At 24.3% G+C, this 15,059-nt stretch overlaps 2 protein-coding genes across 15 annotated transcripts in view; one reads left to right on the top strand and one right to left on the bottom strand.

The window, feature by feature from the left end:
• The window catches only part of LOC114130098 (uncharacterized), a 30,121-nt gene extending 21,964 nt beyond the window's left edge, over positions 1-8,157 (top strand). For 7 of the 13 annotated variants that reach the window (XR_007605909.1, XR_007605910.1, XR_003592892.2 and 4 more), the window contains 2 exons: positions 4,624-4,723; positions 7,866-8,157. Coding sequence is in view for 2 of the 13 variants with exons in the window: in XM_050206524.1 (XP_050062481.1) it covers positions 4,624-4,702 (79 nt within the window). In the remaining 11 variants the exon portion in view is untranslated. Of the gene's footprint in view, positions 1-4,623; positions 6,233-7,865 lie in introns of those variants that run through there. The other 6 variants (XR_007605917.1, XR_007605916.1, XR_007605915.1 and 3 more) reach the window with 2 other exon arrangements.
• LOC114130096 (RB1-inducible coiled-coil protein 1) overlaps positions 1-10,750 on the bottom strand; it is a 29,844-nt gene extending 19,094 nt beyond the window's left edge. For both annotated transcript variants that reach the window (XM_027994988.2, XM_027994986.2), the window contains exons 1-8: positions 10,052-10,750; positions 8,164-8,410; positions 7,885-8,093; positions 2,619-2,780; positions 2,222-2,348; positions 935-1,142; positions 692-862; positions 419-603 (exon numbers count right to left, since the gene is read on the bottom strand). In XM_027994988.2, the coding sequence (XP_027850789.2) occupies positions 419-603; positions 692-862; positions 935-1,142; positions 2,222-2,348; positions 2,619-2,780; positions 7,885-8,093; positions 8,164-8,237 (1,136 nt within the window). In that variant the 5' untranslated portion in view covers positions 8,238-8,410; positions 10,052-10,750. The remainder of the gene's footprint in view (positions 1-418; positions 604-691; positions 863-934; positions 1,143-2,221; positions 2,349-2,618; positions 2,781-7,884; positions 8,094-8,163; positions 8,411-10,051) is intronic.
• Between the last annotated feature and the right edge of the window lie 4,309 nt (positions 10,751-15,059).

The raw sequence follows: 15,059 nt of genomic DNA on the forward strand, positions 1-15,059 counted from the left end.
ATCTTAAGGACGCCACTGAGTCTTATCATTATGTATTTATACATATGATATAACATATGTATTAATTAAATGATTTATTGTAGTATGATTAGTTCCTGTGTTAATAACATTTTAATAACAATCAATATGTTTATGTATCAAGTTATTTGGATTATTTTATTTATAAATGTGGCTATGACCATTTTTAACTTCAAATTACTCTGACTTCAAATTTTATTTGTTTTCAATGATTTTTTTTATAACAATTTGTAATTATTTATATAAATCTAATTATTTTGTTTATTTAAATAATCATATGATACATATAAGTCATAAGTTTATAACTTTAAGCATAAATTACAAATTCTAAACATAATAATATGTTCGAGTTGAAACTTAAAACATTAATAATAATTTTTTTTAAATAATAAAGACTTACTTAAGTCGTGGGTGTAGATTATTGCAAAGTTCTTGCTTTGCTAAAATACTTCTATTTCGAATATCACATAACCTTAAATTGTTTTTATTCATCATTTCTAATTGCTTATCGTGAGATGCTAACAACACACTTATAACTGATACATCACCTTCATTAGCAGCTTTTGCATGATTCATTTTTATAGTCTAAAAACAAACAGAATATAATAAAAAATAATATGCAGAAAAATAATTATAGTTTAAAATTAATTTTTAAAAAGCTCTTAATATTTACATCAGCAAGATTATATTGTTCTGTTGCTAATCGTTTACTTTCATCCATCATTTGGGCAAGTTTAAATAATCTATGTTCCAGCCCTTTGATTTCAGAACAATCACTTCGACTAGAGCATTCATTCATGGCTGATACTTCTTGTAAGACTGCGTTTAACATTTCTTCGTTAAACTAATAACATCAAATATTAATTGTAATAAAACAAATAACCCATTGTTTAAGAATTGTCCTAATCCAAAATACCTGTTTTAAACTATTTTCACAATGTTCAACTATATGTTCCAAATTTGTTAATCCTTGTCGGGCTGTTACCCATTCAAGTAATGACTGATGAACTACATTTTTTACATCATTTGTTGAACTATCCATTCGTGCTCGTTCTTCAGAATTATTTTCTAAAAGAGCTGGTAGCAAAGGAATTTTTGATATTTCTAACAAAATATCATTAAAACTGAAAAAAATAATAATAATATTAAATAATTATAAATTTACACCTCAAAGAGTATTGATAGGAAAGGCACACATAATTTATGAAGGTTCATTTGTATAAAAAAAAAACTAACCGAATTTTGAATAATTTTATTATAAGCAACCGGTATTTATTTATTTATAAAATTAGCTCCATGGCTTCATTAATACACGAACCTAAGTATATTTTCTAAGTTTAATTACTATACTAATACTTTCTTTATTAACTAATAACATATCTAATAACTCTAAGAAATATTTAAATATTTAAAATAATTCATAACTGATTTATTAAAGTACAATTTTTAACAAAGTTTGTTTTTTTTTTTAACCAATTCAAAACAACAAAGCTTTGTCAGTTATATAACATGGGATAATTGTACATTATTTTTAATGGTTTTTTTAAGGTTTTATTAATTATAGTTTACTAATTACAGAATAAAATTTAATAATAGTATTTTTATATTTCAATTTTTAGATAATATAAAACTAAATATCTAATGAAATTTGAGGGATACCAGTTAATTAAATAAAACAAATTATTAAATTTAGATTAACCATTGTAAGAAAAATACAGTTATAGTAACATAAACATAACATTAATGGTGAACATATTTTAAAAACTGATTTCATTGTTATAATAAAAATTTTTTAAAGGATTTTAAAACTTTATGGCCTAACTTCCAAATTGGTACTCTAATAATTATTAATGATAAATAATATATGGAAATCATAAATTCAAAATATTATCGTATTAACACGTCTCATAAGTTTCAATAGTTGTTTTTAAATTTATATTAAACACTAATTAATCTTTATTTAAACATATAAATTAAAAGTAAAACATTAAAAAAAAGATTAATACATAGTATTAAGTATAGTTAGGATATTTTATTAAATACAATTATTATGGATAAAAATCAAATAAATAGATTTGCAAGCTGATGCTCTGCTCCTATTAAGGAATAATAACATTTTTGAATTAATTATGTAAAATAATAATATCACAATTTTTTTAGGTAGTTTCTTCTCCTAAACTTAATATAACACATCACAACATACTTGTTAAGTAAATTAATACTGTCTTCTCGTCCATTGAGATATTGTTTAAAATCATTTTCAAATATATCAGCTTTATATTTAAATTTCTCTACTGTATCAAGCATATTTGCTACAGCTGCTGACCAACCTTTAAATAATTTAAAAATATAAAAATTATAAGACTATTTTTCAAATTACATATTACCAGGCGCGGATCTAGAAATCACAAATGGGGGGGGCTTACTTATTATCAAAAAATGATAAATAAAGAATTTGTTATTAAATTTTTTTAAAGTAATTTAAAACTTAAAATAAGGCCGAAGGGGGGGGGAGCTAAAGCCACTTAACCCCCTCCCTTTCAGATCCGCGCCCGCATATTACATAAAAAAAAAGACATTAAAATATTTTTTAATAAAACCTTGATGCATCATATGTTGGTCATTGATAAGGATATCTATACAATTTAAATTATATTGAGCATTTTCACTATATTGTTGTGCTAGAGAAACTCTAACATTTAATGCTTCTATTGTAGGTGGCATTCCTTGAGTCCTTTGGTGTTCTCTAGTAAAGTCTATGTCTGAAACATAAATTTAAACATAAAAATTGAAAACTATGTTATTGTTAGGATTACATAATAAACGTAAAAATATTTAAATACAATTAAGTAGATAAATAAAACATGATTTTAATTTAGTAAACTAAATTAAAAAGAATAGAAAATATTTGAAAAATAAAATGTTAATATGTAACTTTATACTGTAAATGTCAGTTACTTAGGATTACAAACGGAAATGTACCCGAAAACCCTGCAAATATAAAAGCACATAGCATTGTCCAGATAAAATTGTATTAAATGGTAATTTGTACTTATAAAACTAAAACTAGATGGACATAAATTCTTATAAAAAATTAAATAGTATATTAAAGTATAATAAATAGCACCTTAGTGAAGCAGAAAAGGGTAAAAAGAATTAAATATGAACAATTTTGTTTTGAAGTTTCTAAAAATGACAGAATTTTCAAAATATATTCATTAGTTTTAGTTATTTTAAAATTAAATAATATTTTTTATTATCTAATTCAGATTTTTAAATAATAAAAATAAATTTACCTATTTAATATTGTTAATATTTATATTAATGTACATTTTAGCTATTAAATTATATTATTTTATATATACCCGATTCACATTTAGAAGCAACCCAGGAACAACCAATTTTTATCGGCGGTGGATAGGTCATAGTCAAACAACCCCCACACTGTATCAGTGGACTGATATATATTCCATGTGTATAAGTTTTGCCCATGCACAGAAGATGGCCGCCTGGGTTGCTTTTAAACATGAATATAGTAGTATTTTAAAAAAATACATACATTTTTTTTAAATTTTAGTTCTGTGTTTTTAATCTTTATGCTATAGTTATATTTTATGCAAGTACTAAACTAATAATAATATGTTCAAACTATTATATTATAATATTCTTACAAAAATAAGAGCAAGATTACATTTTGTATCCATTAATGAGGGCTCATAATTAAATGTTGACCCAACAACAACCCCCTTTGTTGTTTCTAAGTCTAAATCCAGGCTTGCATACTAAGTGTTAGAATTTGTTTGAAACTGATGACTAAGTGTGTGTTGTTTATTTAATATTTAACAATAATAATTATAGTTATGGCTACCTTCATAATTTTATGATTGATTTTTAATTATACAACATTATTTGTTACATGTTATATACAATATTAGAATATAACTTAATTAAAAATAAAAATAGTGTGATAATGTAAATAACAATTTAATAATTCATAAATATCCATACTTAATTAGTTAATAAAAACATTTCACCAAATATAATTAGATAGATAAATATTGTAAGACTTGTTTCAAATAATATCTCAATAAACTATTTTAATTCAAATATTAATATTTTTCAATGTTAATTTTTGTTTTAGAACTTTTTCAGTTGATTCAAATTAATACCTGACCAACAATGCTAATTAAATACTAATTTATTCTCAACTTTTTAGGTATTATTATATGCTCAAGAAAACTAATCTGAAAATCGTATTAATGTTAATGCTAAATATATAGCAATATATAAACCAATGGGTTTGCCTACTTAATTTTATTTTTCTAAAACAACGATAAAATAATACAGTAAAAGTCATTAAATACTAAAAGAGGTATATTTATAATAATGTATACATAATAAATATAATATCCATATTTCTTTACACTTTAATTTAAAACGGCGTTAAACAAGTCCAATATAATAATTCAACCATATATAATAATAAATAAACATTTTATGGTGGGTAAATATTAATACTGTATACACTATACTACTATAGTACAACATTATTTTAAAATGTTTCATTTATTCAAGAGAGGTACAATTAATTTTTTTTATTTTTAGGATGAGTAAATCAAGTTTGGAAACTGCTGGTATAGCAAATAAAGAAAACTCATTCTCCTACAAATTCAGATGCATTTGAATTGGTTTGAAAATAATAAAAGTAATACATTTTTTGTATGAATAGAGTCTGAGCAAATACAAAATTTCATCCGAATTGGGTCTGGGCATGTAAAATGATGTGTTTGAATTGGGTCCGTTTATAATTATTTATCGAATCATAGTGATAATATAATAAACGAATATAATATGGATCACATACTTTCCGTTGAAAATTAAAATACACTGATCAGGCATAACAATAGTAATATTTTATCGTAGTAATAAAATGCGTTGAATTACACTGATACATGACACTAGTATATGTTCACATTCCATACATAATGGACACGTCTTGTAATATTATGTTGAGTATAAAAGACAAACATATTAATGTTATTGATGGTTTTAAATTTTCATTTCATAAAAGTCTAAAAAATGATATTGAATGATGGAGATGTGTAAAAAAAACATGAAAATCTTTTTATAAACTCCAAAATGAAATAATTATTGAAAAAAATATCTCGCACAATCATAAACCTGATTAAGCAAATATTTTAACCAGGCAAACAGTGAGTAACTCTTTAAAAAGAAAATATCAAGAAAACCATTATAAAATTACATCTAAGTTGTTATATAATCAATTTGAAAATGATAAAGAAACTCCAACATATAAGGATTGTACTTTAATCAAAAGAAATATGTGTAATGCTAAAAAAAGTATTCAACCGAGTATTCCTATAAGTTTAAGCGATATTGATAAAACATTAAACAATTTTAAAATAAAAAATGTTTATGTTTGATATTTATGAAAGTAAAAAAAAAATCTTAATTTTTAGTTCAATCTTTAAGTTAAAATTTTTTTGTGTACTCAGTGATAACCTGGGTAGGGAACCTCTGATTTAATAAGTATTCAGCCAGATGATGAATGATTAAACAAATTTATGGAATATTTATTAAAAAATTATATTTGTCCCAATGCAAAGTTCCCTCCAAAATTATGGTCTGAATTTAAGCCTAATATAATAAGAACTACAAACGCATGTGAATCCTTTCATTCACACTTCAAAGTTCAATTCTATGTTTTATTCTGCTCACCCAAATATATTTCAATTTATACAAGTTTTAAAAAATATTCAAAGCGACATTTACATTAAAATGAGAAGTTCGGAGGAAAAAAGAAGAAACTATATAATATCTAAGGAAGACTTTGAGAAGGAAAAATTGACAGAAAAATATTGGGAAAAATTAATTGCTACGAATTTGTTAAATCTGTTTCTTATAAATTATTTACTTAACTTAAATTAATAACTATATGTTATTAGACAGTCCAAGTCCAAATCTGTAAAAATGGGAAGGGAAATATTTTTTTTCTGGAACCCAACTATAAGTACTGCAGGCTTTTTTATACGAGACCCAATTGGTAAACAATTGAAATCTGGAACCCAACTGGTATGCGCCAACAAATTCATGTACATTCAAATCTCAGTAACTCAAACACTTTTATGTCTCATTTTCTTTTGTCATTTAAAGTTATATAACTCAAAAAATAAACAAGTAAAATGTATTTTTATCCTTGAAATTTAAGTTATTGAAACTCCAGTCATATAATTTATGATGATACAACATATCTTAATGGTTACAATCATAATACATTGTATGTTAACTCATTTATATGTTATTTCATTGCATGGGTAATAAAATAATAAATCTAATCATCAAAACATACTTTAATTTTAGTTCAAAATTAAGAACTACTCAACATAAATAGTCATCGATTTGTTTATTGTTTTAATTATTGAATGTTGTCTGATAATATTTTATTTTACTTGTGTACTTTTACCTGTAATATATTATTCAACTTTAACTTTGTACTTATTTTTTTTATTATTTGTATGTTAATTAATTAAAAACTGTAAAAATTTGATTATAAAAACAAAATTAATTGGTACTATTAAAAATAAATATACTGAGTGATTCTTTAAACGAACAAAACTTTTTATTTCAAAATCTATGAACGTTTTTGAAAATATTTTTTTACTTTTTTGAATGACTATATACATTTTTAATTTCATATTCTTCAGAATAATTTTTTAGAATATTTTAATACGCATAAATCAAAACTGAAACAAGTAATTTATAAGTTATAAGCAGAGCTAGGATTTGTATGCAACAGCATGATTTTTTTGATGTCCTAAAGGAGTTTTAGTGACCTAATGTCCACAATTTAAATTATTCAGATAAAACTGGTACTATTTTTATTTTGCATGTTTTTCCATATTATATTGTATTTATTATATTTAAGCTGGTAATAATTACACTGATTAAAGCAGTGTTTCTCAAAGGGTGTGCCGTGAAATTTGAAAGGTATGCCGCGACAACTTGAACTTTTTTTATATTATTACCTAGTAACGATATTATTCGATAAGTAGATAATATTTATCCAAAGTGTGCCATGACTTATAAAAACTAATAATAATGTGCCGCGATGGGAAAAAGTTTGGGAACCACTGGATTAAAGTATAACTTGGTTTTTTGTCCAAACATAAATTTTATTTTTATAAATACATTTACAGTACAATAAAGGTATTATAATCATCGATCATTTATATTCAAAAAATTTAAAAAATAGGTGGTTGTAACATGTAACATATATTTCTTTTATTGAATGAGAATTATAAATTTTATTACTAAAATAATAATTAATCCATGCGAAAAAATCTTAATTAATCTTAATTATATTGTATTAAGACAATCAGCCAATCACTGATGTATTACAATAAATAAATGTATATTGTTTTTTACTATATTTTTATATGTATCTTTTAAAAATTAAAATGCATATTTTTGCATATTTTACAATTTTCTATTCCATATAAATCTCGTTATAACTAATTAAAGTTTAGGTGAATGAAGTAGTAGACAACAATAAATTTTACGGAGTATCTCCATAATCATTCTACTCTCCTTACCAAACTTTGATAAAATCTCAGTGACCAAGAGTGTCTGCTATTCAGAAGATTTTACAGTATATCAATTATTTTATGTTTGAAAGTCATTTATAATGATAAAAAATTTAATTCCTTATGGGTATATGTATACAGAGTGTACCAGGTCTATTTAACAAATATAGTAACATTTGTAATGGAAGTTTGTTAAATAGTTTTATTACACCTTATATATAAATATTATTTAATAATTCTCAGACAAAGTACAAAAGCTTACCTGGTCGAGTGTCAAAATAAGCAGAAGGTGGTTCAGGATGATCAATAAGTCTTTTACTAAACAAAAAAAATGGACTTGTATCGGTGCCGGCACAATAACATGAAACAGCCTTGAATGGGTCTAGATGCCCTCCACCGCTGACTAGCAAAACTTGCTTGTTCACTGGAATGTCAGTCTTTTTTTCAATTTGTAACTTTAATTCAGATACTCTAAAATATCAATGGAACAATAATTATCATGGTAAATAAATAATATATTCATTAAAGAAAATAATTTTACGTTTTATTGAGCATGCTAAAGTCACATGTAATCCATCTTCCGATGTCAACATGATAAACTAAAAGGTTTTCCATAATAAATGATGATAATATATTTATTTAAAAAACAGATCTATTCATGTAATGTCTTCCTGTTACCACAACTTCTGTTGTCAAATATGTTGTCATAAATACATTGTTATATTTTATATATTGCACATTGCAATGACATGCCAATTCTGTAATATGAAATACATTTGGTTTAAAACCTAAAACAAATAAAACAAGTTTAAATTATTTATTTAAACAAAAAAATTAAAAAGATTACTTATAGGTTATTTAATTAAACTAGACAACTATACTTGTATTATTAAGAAATATGTGTATAATAATGAAAATACTATAAGTTAATATTAGGAAAAAAAAAGTATTTTAATAGATAAGCAATAATAACGAGTAACATGAATTGGAAGTCTTTAAAAATATTGATATACATTTAGAGCACCTTAATCATTTAACTATATTCTATATATATGTATAGTTAAGGGGATTGAAAGTGACGATTTTCTGTTTTTGTCTAATACATGAACAACATAGGATTATAAACATGTTAAATGTGTATGATATAACCAATATACCAATTTATTTAATGAAACAATAAGAACTTTGAAAACAGATTTGAATTTATTGTCAGGTCTAATTGAGATCGACCTTCAAAATCCTAAAAACAGTATAATTAAAAAAGAGCAACTAAAAACTTTACATACCTACTTCAATTTTTGGAGAAGTTTAAATCAAAAATGTGGGAAGATCAATCTCAAGTAGACTTGACTATAAATTCAAATCTGTTTTTAAAATTCTTATCACTTCATTATATCAATCAGTACATTGACATAGAATTAGCAATAATCCTATATGTTTATGTGTTAGACAAAGTCTGATAATCACCGCTTCTAATCCCCTTAATAAATTAATTCACTTCTGATCAATGTTGCAATATGAAAATATTATGTATTACTTATATAAAGAATTTAAAAAAATTCTACGTAAATTATTAAGTATAGTAAATATAAAATACTAATGTATACATATATTTATAATATAACACCAATCATATTCAATAATATCAATTAATTTTTCAGAATTAATAACAAACTTGTATTATAGTCTATAGATATATGACACACTTAATACAATTTTTAACAAATATCAAGCAACAAAATCAAGTAGGTATAGTAACTACCTTTTTAATCTATATAATAAAAAGTATATAAGTGTATTATTCTTTATAAAAAATTTTATGACAAAATATGTTTCAAGAATAATTAAAAATTTAAATTTATTTAAAATAAATAATAAAAATAATAATTAAACATTACATAATACCTAATATACCTACACAATTAAAATTTTCAAATGAAAAAAAAAATAAATATTCAATCCATAAACATAATTTAGGCATTATAGAGTAGTTAAATATATTTTTACTACAAATAAACTTTCAGGGACACATTATAAATACTTAAATTTTTGATTTTTATATACTCAGCCTAGATAGTTAAAAAAAAAAAAAAAAACATAAATACCTATATCTTTAAATATTTATAATAATGTAATAAATAATACTATAGTAAATACATTTTATTTATTTATTTATTTTGAGGAAAGTTAGATGCCAAATTTATAAATGATGACTCAGCGTAATACAAAAAAGGATATTCCAAAACTAACTAGGTAGTTAAGAATTTAAATAGTGTATAAAACACTCAAAATGCTTTTTTTTATCTACATTAAGAAGGTAAATGCATGTCAAAAGAATAAACTAAAGAAGTGTTTTTATCAACAATGATGTAATAATTTCATCATGTAGGTTCTTATTGTTAATTTGTAAAAATAAAAAAATTACATACCACATTTATTGGCGCTCGCCGGACGGCAACGCACCAGCGTGTATAAATTCCATCGTGACGGATTTACATGTCTAGTTTTTTATCGAAAATGTCCTGCGTTCGCGAATAAAATGGAAAATAAAAGCTTACAAAACAATGCGCAAAAGTACAAAACCAAAGATAAGGAACACAATGGGGAAACAAAATTGCACAGAAGACACTCCTCAGCTGTTATTATAGTTATGATTATAATTTATGTTGAACAAAACGTTGGAGCACGCAATAGTACAACGACGGAATGAAACTGGACTAAGTCTAAAATAATAGCGCACTTAAAAAAACAAAACGAATAATAATGCAACGACTCGGCGCATAATATATATATACATAACAATATTCTCATACATGCAAACTATTTAATACTTTAATTTATTTATTTCACATTTTTAATCACTGCAATAACAACAACAATAATAATAAAGGAAATAATCGGAGACTCGTTATCATCTGTGCTGGTTGGTCCATATGTTCGACTGGCCGTCGGATCAGCTGACGGATTGTGTGGGACCGAAGGCTTTTGCACGATATTATTTCGCGGCAATCAACACCGCGAATCGCAATCTCCGCATTACATATTACGACGTGTTTGTCCAAGGTCTTGTCCCAGAATAATATTGTTATTGTTATTATAATGATTGCACGACTGAATAAAATAACGAGTAATATTATTATATAAGTAGTTTGATTGGATTATACGAGTAGTTTGTATTATCGGGAATTACGTAAATACACATTATTGTTTATCAGGTACCAAATGTATGATATAATAACCTGAATACTGATAGCATATATAGGTAGGTACCTACTTTGTTCAAACTTAAATAATTATATAAACTTTAATATTTTATTTTTAAATTATCTATTTATAATAATTTATACTACGATCCTATTCACACTGTTGAACTGTTCAGTGTCCTAATATACCGCCTACGTCACTGTTGAGTGATATCCTGATCCTTAGAAATAGAAACTAACAAACCGTTTGCACTCAGAATTTATTTATTTCTTGTATCCAATGATTTTGATCGGATTCTAATTTAACACATCCATTACAGACTACAATAACGTTATATTAACAAACCTACTTAAGTACCTACTAACATTACACAATAGCAAAATACACTCGACAATTCGAAACATACTATACAGCACACTGATTTCCCGGTTATACATTAATAAACATTATGTATATAATTACATAATTATACATTTAAAAATAAATTGTGTGTTTAACAATTGGCTTTTATTAGATATTGATGACTAATGAGTAATGAACTATTGACTAATGACTATTTTAAAGATTACAAGATTAGTAGTTATAAAAAAATATTTATTGTTATTTTCATTTTTATTTTTATTTTATTAGGTATAGGTAAGTGGAATAACTGTAAGGTAATTTAAAAAAAAGTTAAAACTTTCAAACTGTTTACAATTAAAAATTAAAAATAAAATACGAGTATACGTATATGCTATACTGCACACACATACAAACATACCTATATAGCCAAATAGGTACCTACATAAATACAGGTCATATAATACAATTGTGCGCCACATACATTGATAATTTTATGTAATAACACTACAACAGTATGACACAAATACATATTGGCATTCTTTTGTCTACTCTGTAATTAAGTATTAAAACTACAATGCCACTTATGGTCAGTGGCGGTTTAAGTTTTCAAAATTCAAGAAGCAAGTTTCAAAACAACCCACCAACTAAATTTACTAAGACCAATGTAATATTTTGTAGATTCTTTTTTAGTTAAATTTTTCATTAACTTTTACATTTTATGAGATAGATATAATTGTTTAATATTTGAATGATCTGTCTTTGAATCTTCTGTTATGAGTTATGAATAAACCTGTTCAACTTGAAACATTTTTTTCCTCATTTTCAGTGCAGGATCAGAGCTGCTCCTAGTGACTTAGTATACTTATAACAATTTAGCATCAATTGTCTTGAAAGGTTTTTTAAAATATTTTAAAATCATCATTTTGGCCTCAAAATAACTGATACTATAGGATGACGTATTTGAATATTCTCATTTTTCATACTTAGTGCTTCCTAATGAGAATCAATGTTATTTTATATTTATATTATTAACATTTAAGTATGAAATTATGATAGGTATTTCCAGATACCTACTTTATAAATTAAATAAATTAAGGCGATAAACCATATAGCACGTTTTCGTTATCAATAAAAAGTACGATAATGAAATTGATGATTGTATTTAATAGGTAGGTAACAAATATTTTTCATATAAAACAAATTTATTATATTGCTCATAACATTATTCACTATACTGAAATCGTCAAATTTTTATTTTGGTCCTTAATGCATGTAAAAAAAGTTGGTCAAGTGAGTACCCCCCTGTTGTAGATACTAAAGGTACCGTGTGGATCACTATTAGGTATATATTATAGGAGTGTTAAATTTGAATCCAATGATAGTTATCAATGTATCATTGTATACGAAAAACGATTCTAAACGGAGATGATTTGTCAGCCTAGGATATAATTTTCAGTGGTTGGTGAAAAAGGAGGTTTATGTTTTAATGGCCTGAATACAACAACATTGAAGTTATCTTATAATTATTGTAAGCCAAACTTATGGAAAATCTTATATTCAATTTTCAACTCTTAGGTACTTATAAGTACAAAAAAAATTATGAATTATACAAATTATACAAGGCTACAAAATAATTTGCAAATATTCATGGTTTTGACAAATTTTTTATAATATTTGAACTTGTAATGTTAATAAAAAAATTGTGCTTATGTATTGTTATAATTTTTGGATCACTATAAGACTAACTATTGACTTATGACTTATGAGGAACTTTGTATTAAATTATCAAGTATTGTGACTCAGGCAAATGTTTCTATCGATATTTATAAAAAAAAAAATAATCAAAAACGAATATTAAAATTCCTATAAATAGCATTAAAATAAGCAAAACATTTTGAAAATTAAATTATGTAAAGAAAATTCCTTTCTAAATAACTGATGAAATTTTCAAGTATCTACGACTCATATTTTTTGAATAATAACAAATATTTAAAATCGTTTGAGGATAAATCATTATCGTTACGCAATTTCGTAAAAATTTTAAATTCAAATGCACTTAAAATTTTTCCTATAATAATGCTTCGAGTTTTCTTTATAACTACTTCAAGAAAAATTTATGGAAAACTTAGTGTTGAATTTTTCAACCTTAGATATAAACACAAACAATTTTATGATTTTTCAACTATAAAATTACTTGCAAATTTTCGCGATTTTGACATACTTCGTAAAAATTTAAAATAGGTATAAGTGTTTATGATTTTTTTTTAACTACAATAAGAACAACTCATAAGGAACCTTGTATTAAATTTTCAAGTTTTTTTGGACACCCAAAATTTTTTTTATTAACACTAGGTACAAAAAAAAATTAAAAAAAAAAAATATTTTGAAAATTCAAGTGTACATAGCTAACACTAATATAAACATTTGGTGAAAAATTCAAGTATTTACAGTGATTATTTTTTGAGATACAACCATGTAAAAAAATCTATTTGGACAAAAACTGGTTTTGCGTAAAAAGTCCTGTTTTTTCGTTATTTATTTTGTTTTTGTTTTTCTCGATTTTTTTGAAAACTGTTGGACAAATTCTTTTGACCACTTTAATGCACCAAGGATATTCACTTTGCCATCTGAAACCATCCCCGATGTTTGAAATTGAAGCATTATTTCGACTAGTTATGCTGTACGTACTACACAGACACAAAAACAAGCAAAAAACAAAAAACTAATACTACAAATTCTTATGAATGTAAATCGTTATCGTTACGCTATTCGTAAAAATTTAAAATTCATATCTTCATGAATTTTTTTTTATATTTTTAAAATCATTGTTAGGTATCAAAATTTGTAAAGTTAATATATTGAATTACAAAAGTGTGCTGTTAATGTAAATATAATTGTGCATTGTGATAAAATAGGCAATAAAATTTAAATAAATTTAAATATTTTTAAAATGTCATTGCATTCATAAAATAAACGTAACAATTTTAGTTTCCCGCAAATAAAATCTTTGTATAACAATAAAATAACTGAAATCATTATTCTTTGTTTAAACTTTAAATATTTAATTCTGTCAACAGTTAAACTTAAAATATTTTTAAAAAATGGGGAAAGTAGATAAATACTTATCTTTGTACATTAACCAGAAGCGTGAATGTACATCGTCATAGAACAAATCACTGTAATGTGTCACTACTCACTGAATAGATAAACTATTAGTGTGAAAACTTATGACACTCTGTCAACTTATATTACTATTTATTCACATTGTTATTAAACATACTACATACATCATACATAACTATAGGTTTGTTGGTTGAATTTTAATGATTTATACTAAGAACCTAGTAATCATCCTAGTTATTTCCTAGAATTTCCTAGTTATCATAAAACGTTATAATTGAATTTCACTTATTATGTTTTTGAAATGTTGACAAATAGGTATTTTATTGATGCAGTTTATATTTTAGATCATCACTATACCTACCTACCTCAGGGTTAGAAGAAAACAGTTTTTTTTTTTAATAACAATACAAAACAAACGTTTTATTCATTTAAAACTTAGATGTTTTATACAAATTATAAAAAACAATTTCAATTTTAACAATATACTTATATACTTCGTTTTAAGTGTAGGTAATATATAGGTACATTATTAAGTATATTATGCAGTACTTAGTTAAAAACAAATTTAACTTTAACTATAACCAAATAGATTAAAAAATAAATAAAAAAAAATTATAAATAATAATAAAAATATTTCTTGTGAATTGCGTATCCGTACCTATATTGGTTGTAGTAGTGTACATATCTAGGTACTGTGATATGAGCTACACACAAAATGTATACTTCATAAAATTTGTTTAAAACACAAAGACATTCTAACTCTGGCTT

This window comes from Aphis gossypii, chromosome X (assembly GCF_020184175.1).
Source record: "Aphis gossypii isolate Hap1 chromosome X, ASM2018417v2, whole genome shotgun sequence".
Taxonomy (NCBI): domain Eukaryota; kingdom Metazoa; phylum Arthropoda; class Insecta; order Hemiptera; family Aphididae; genus Aphis; species Aphis gossypii.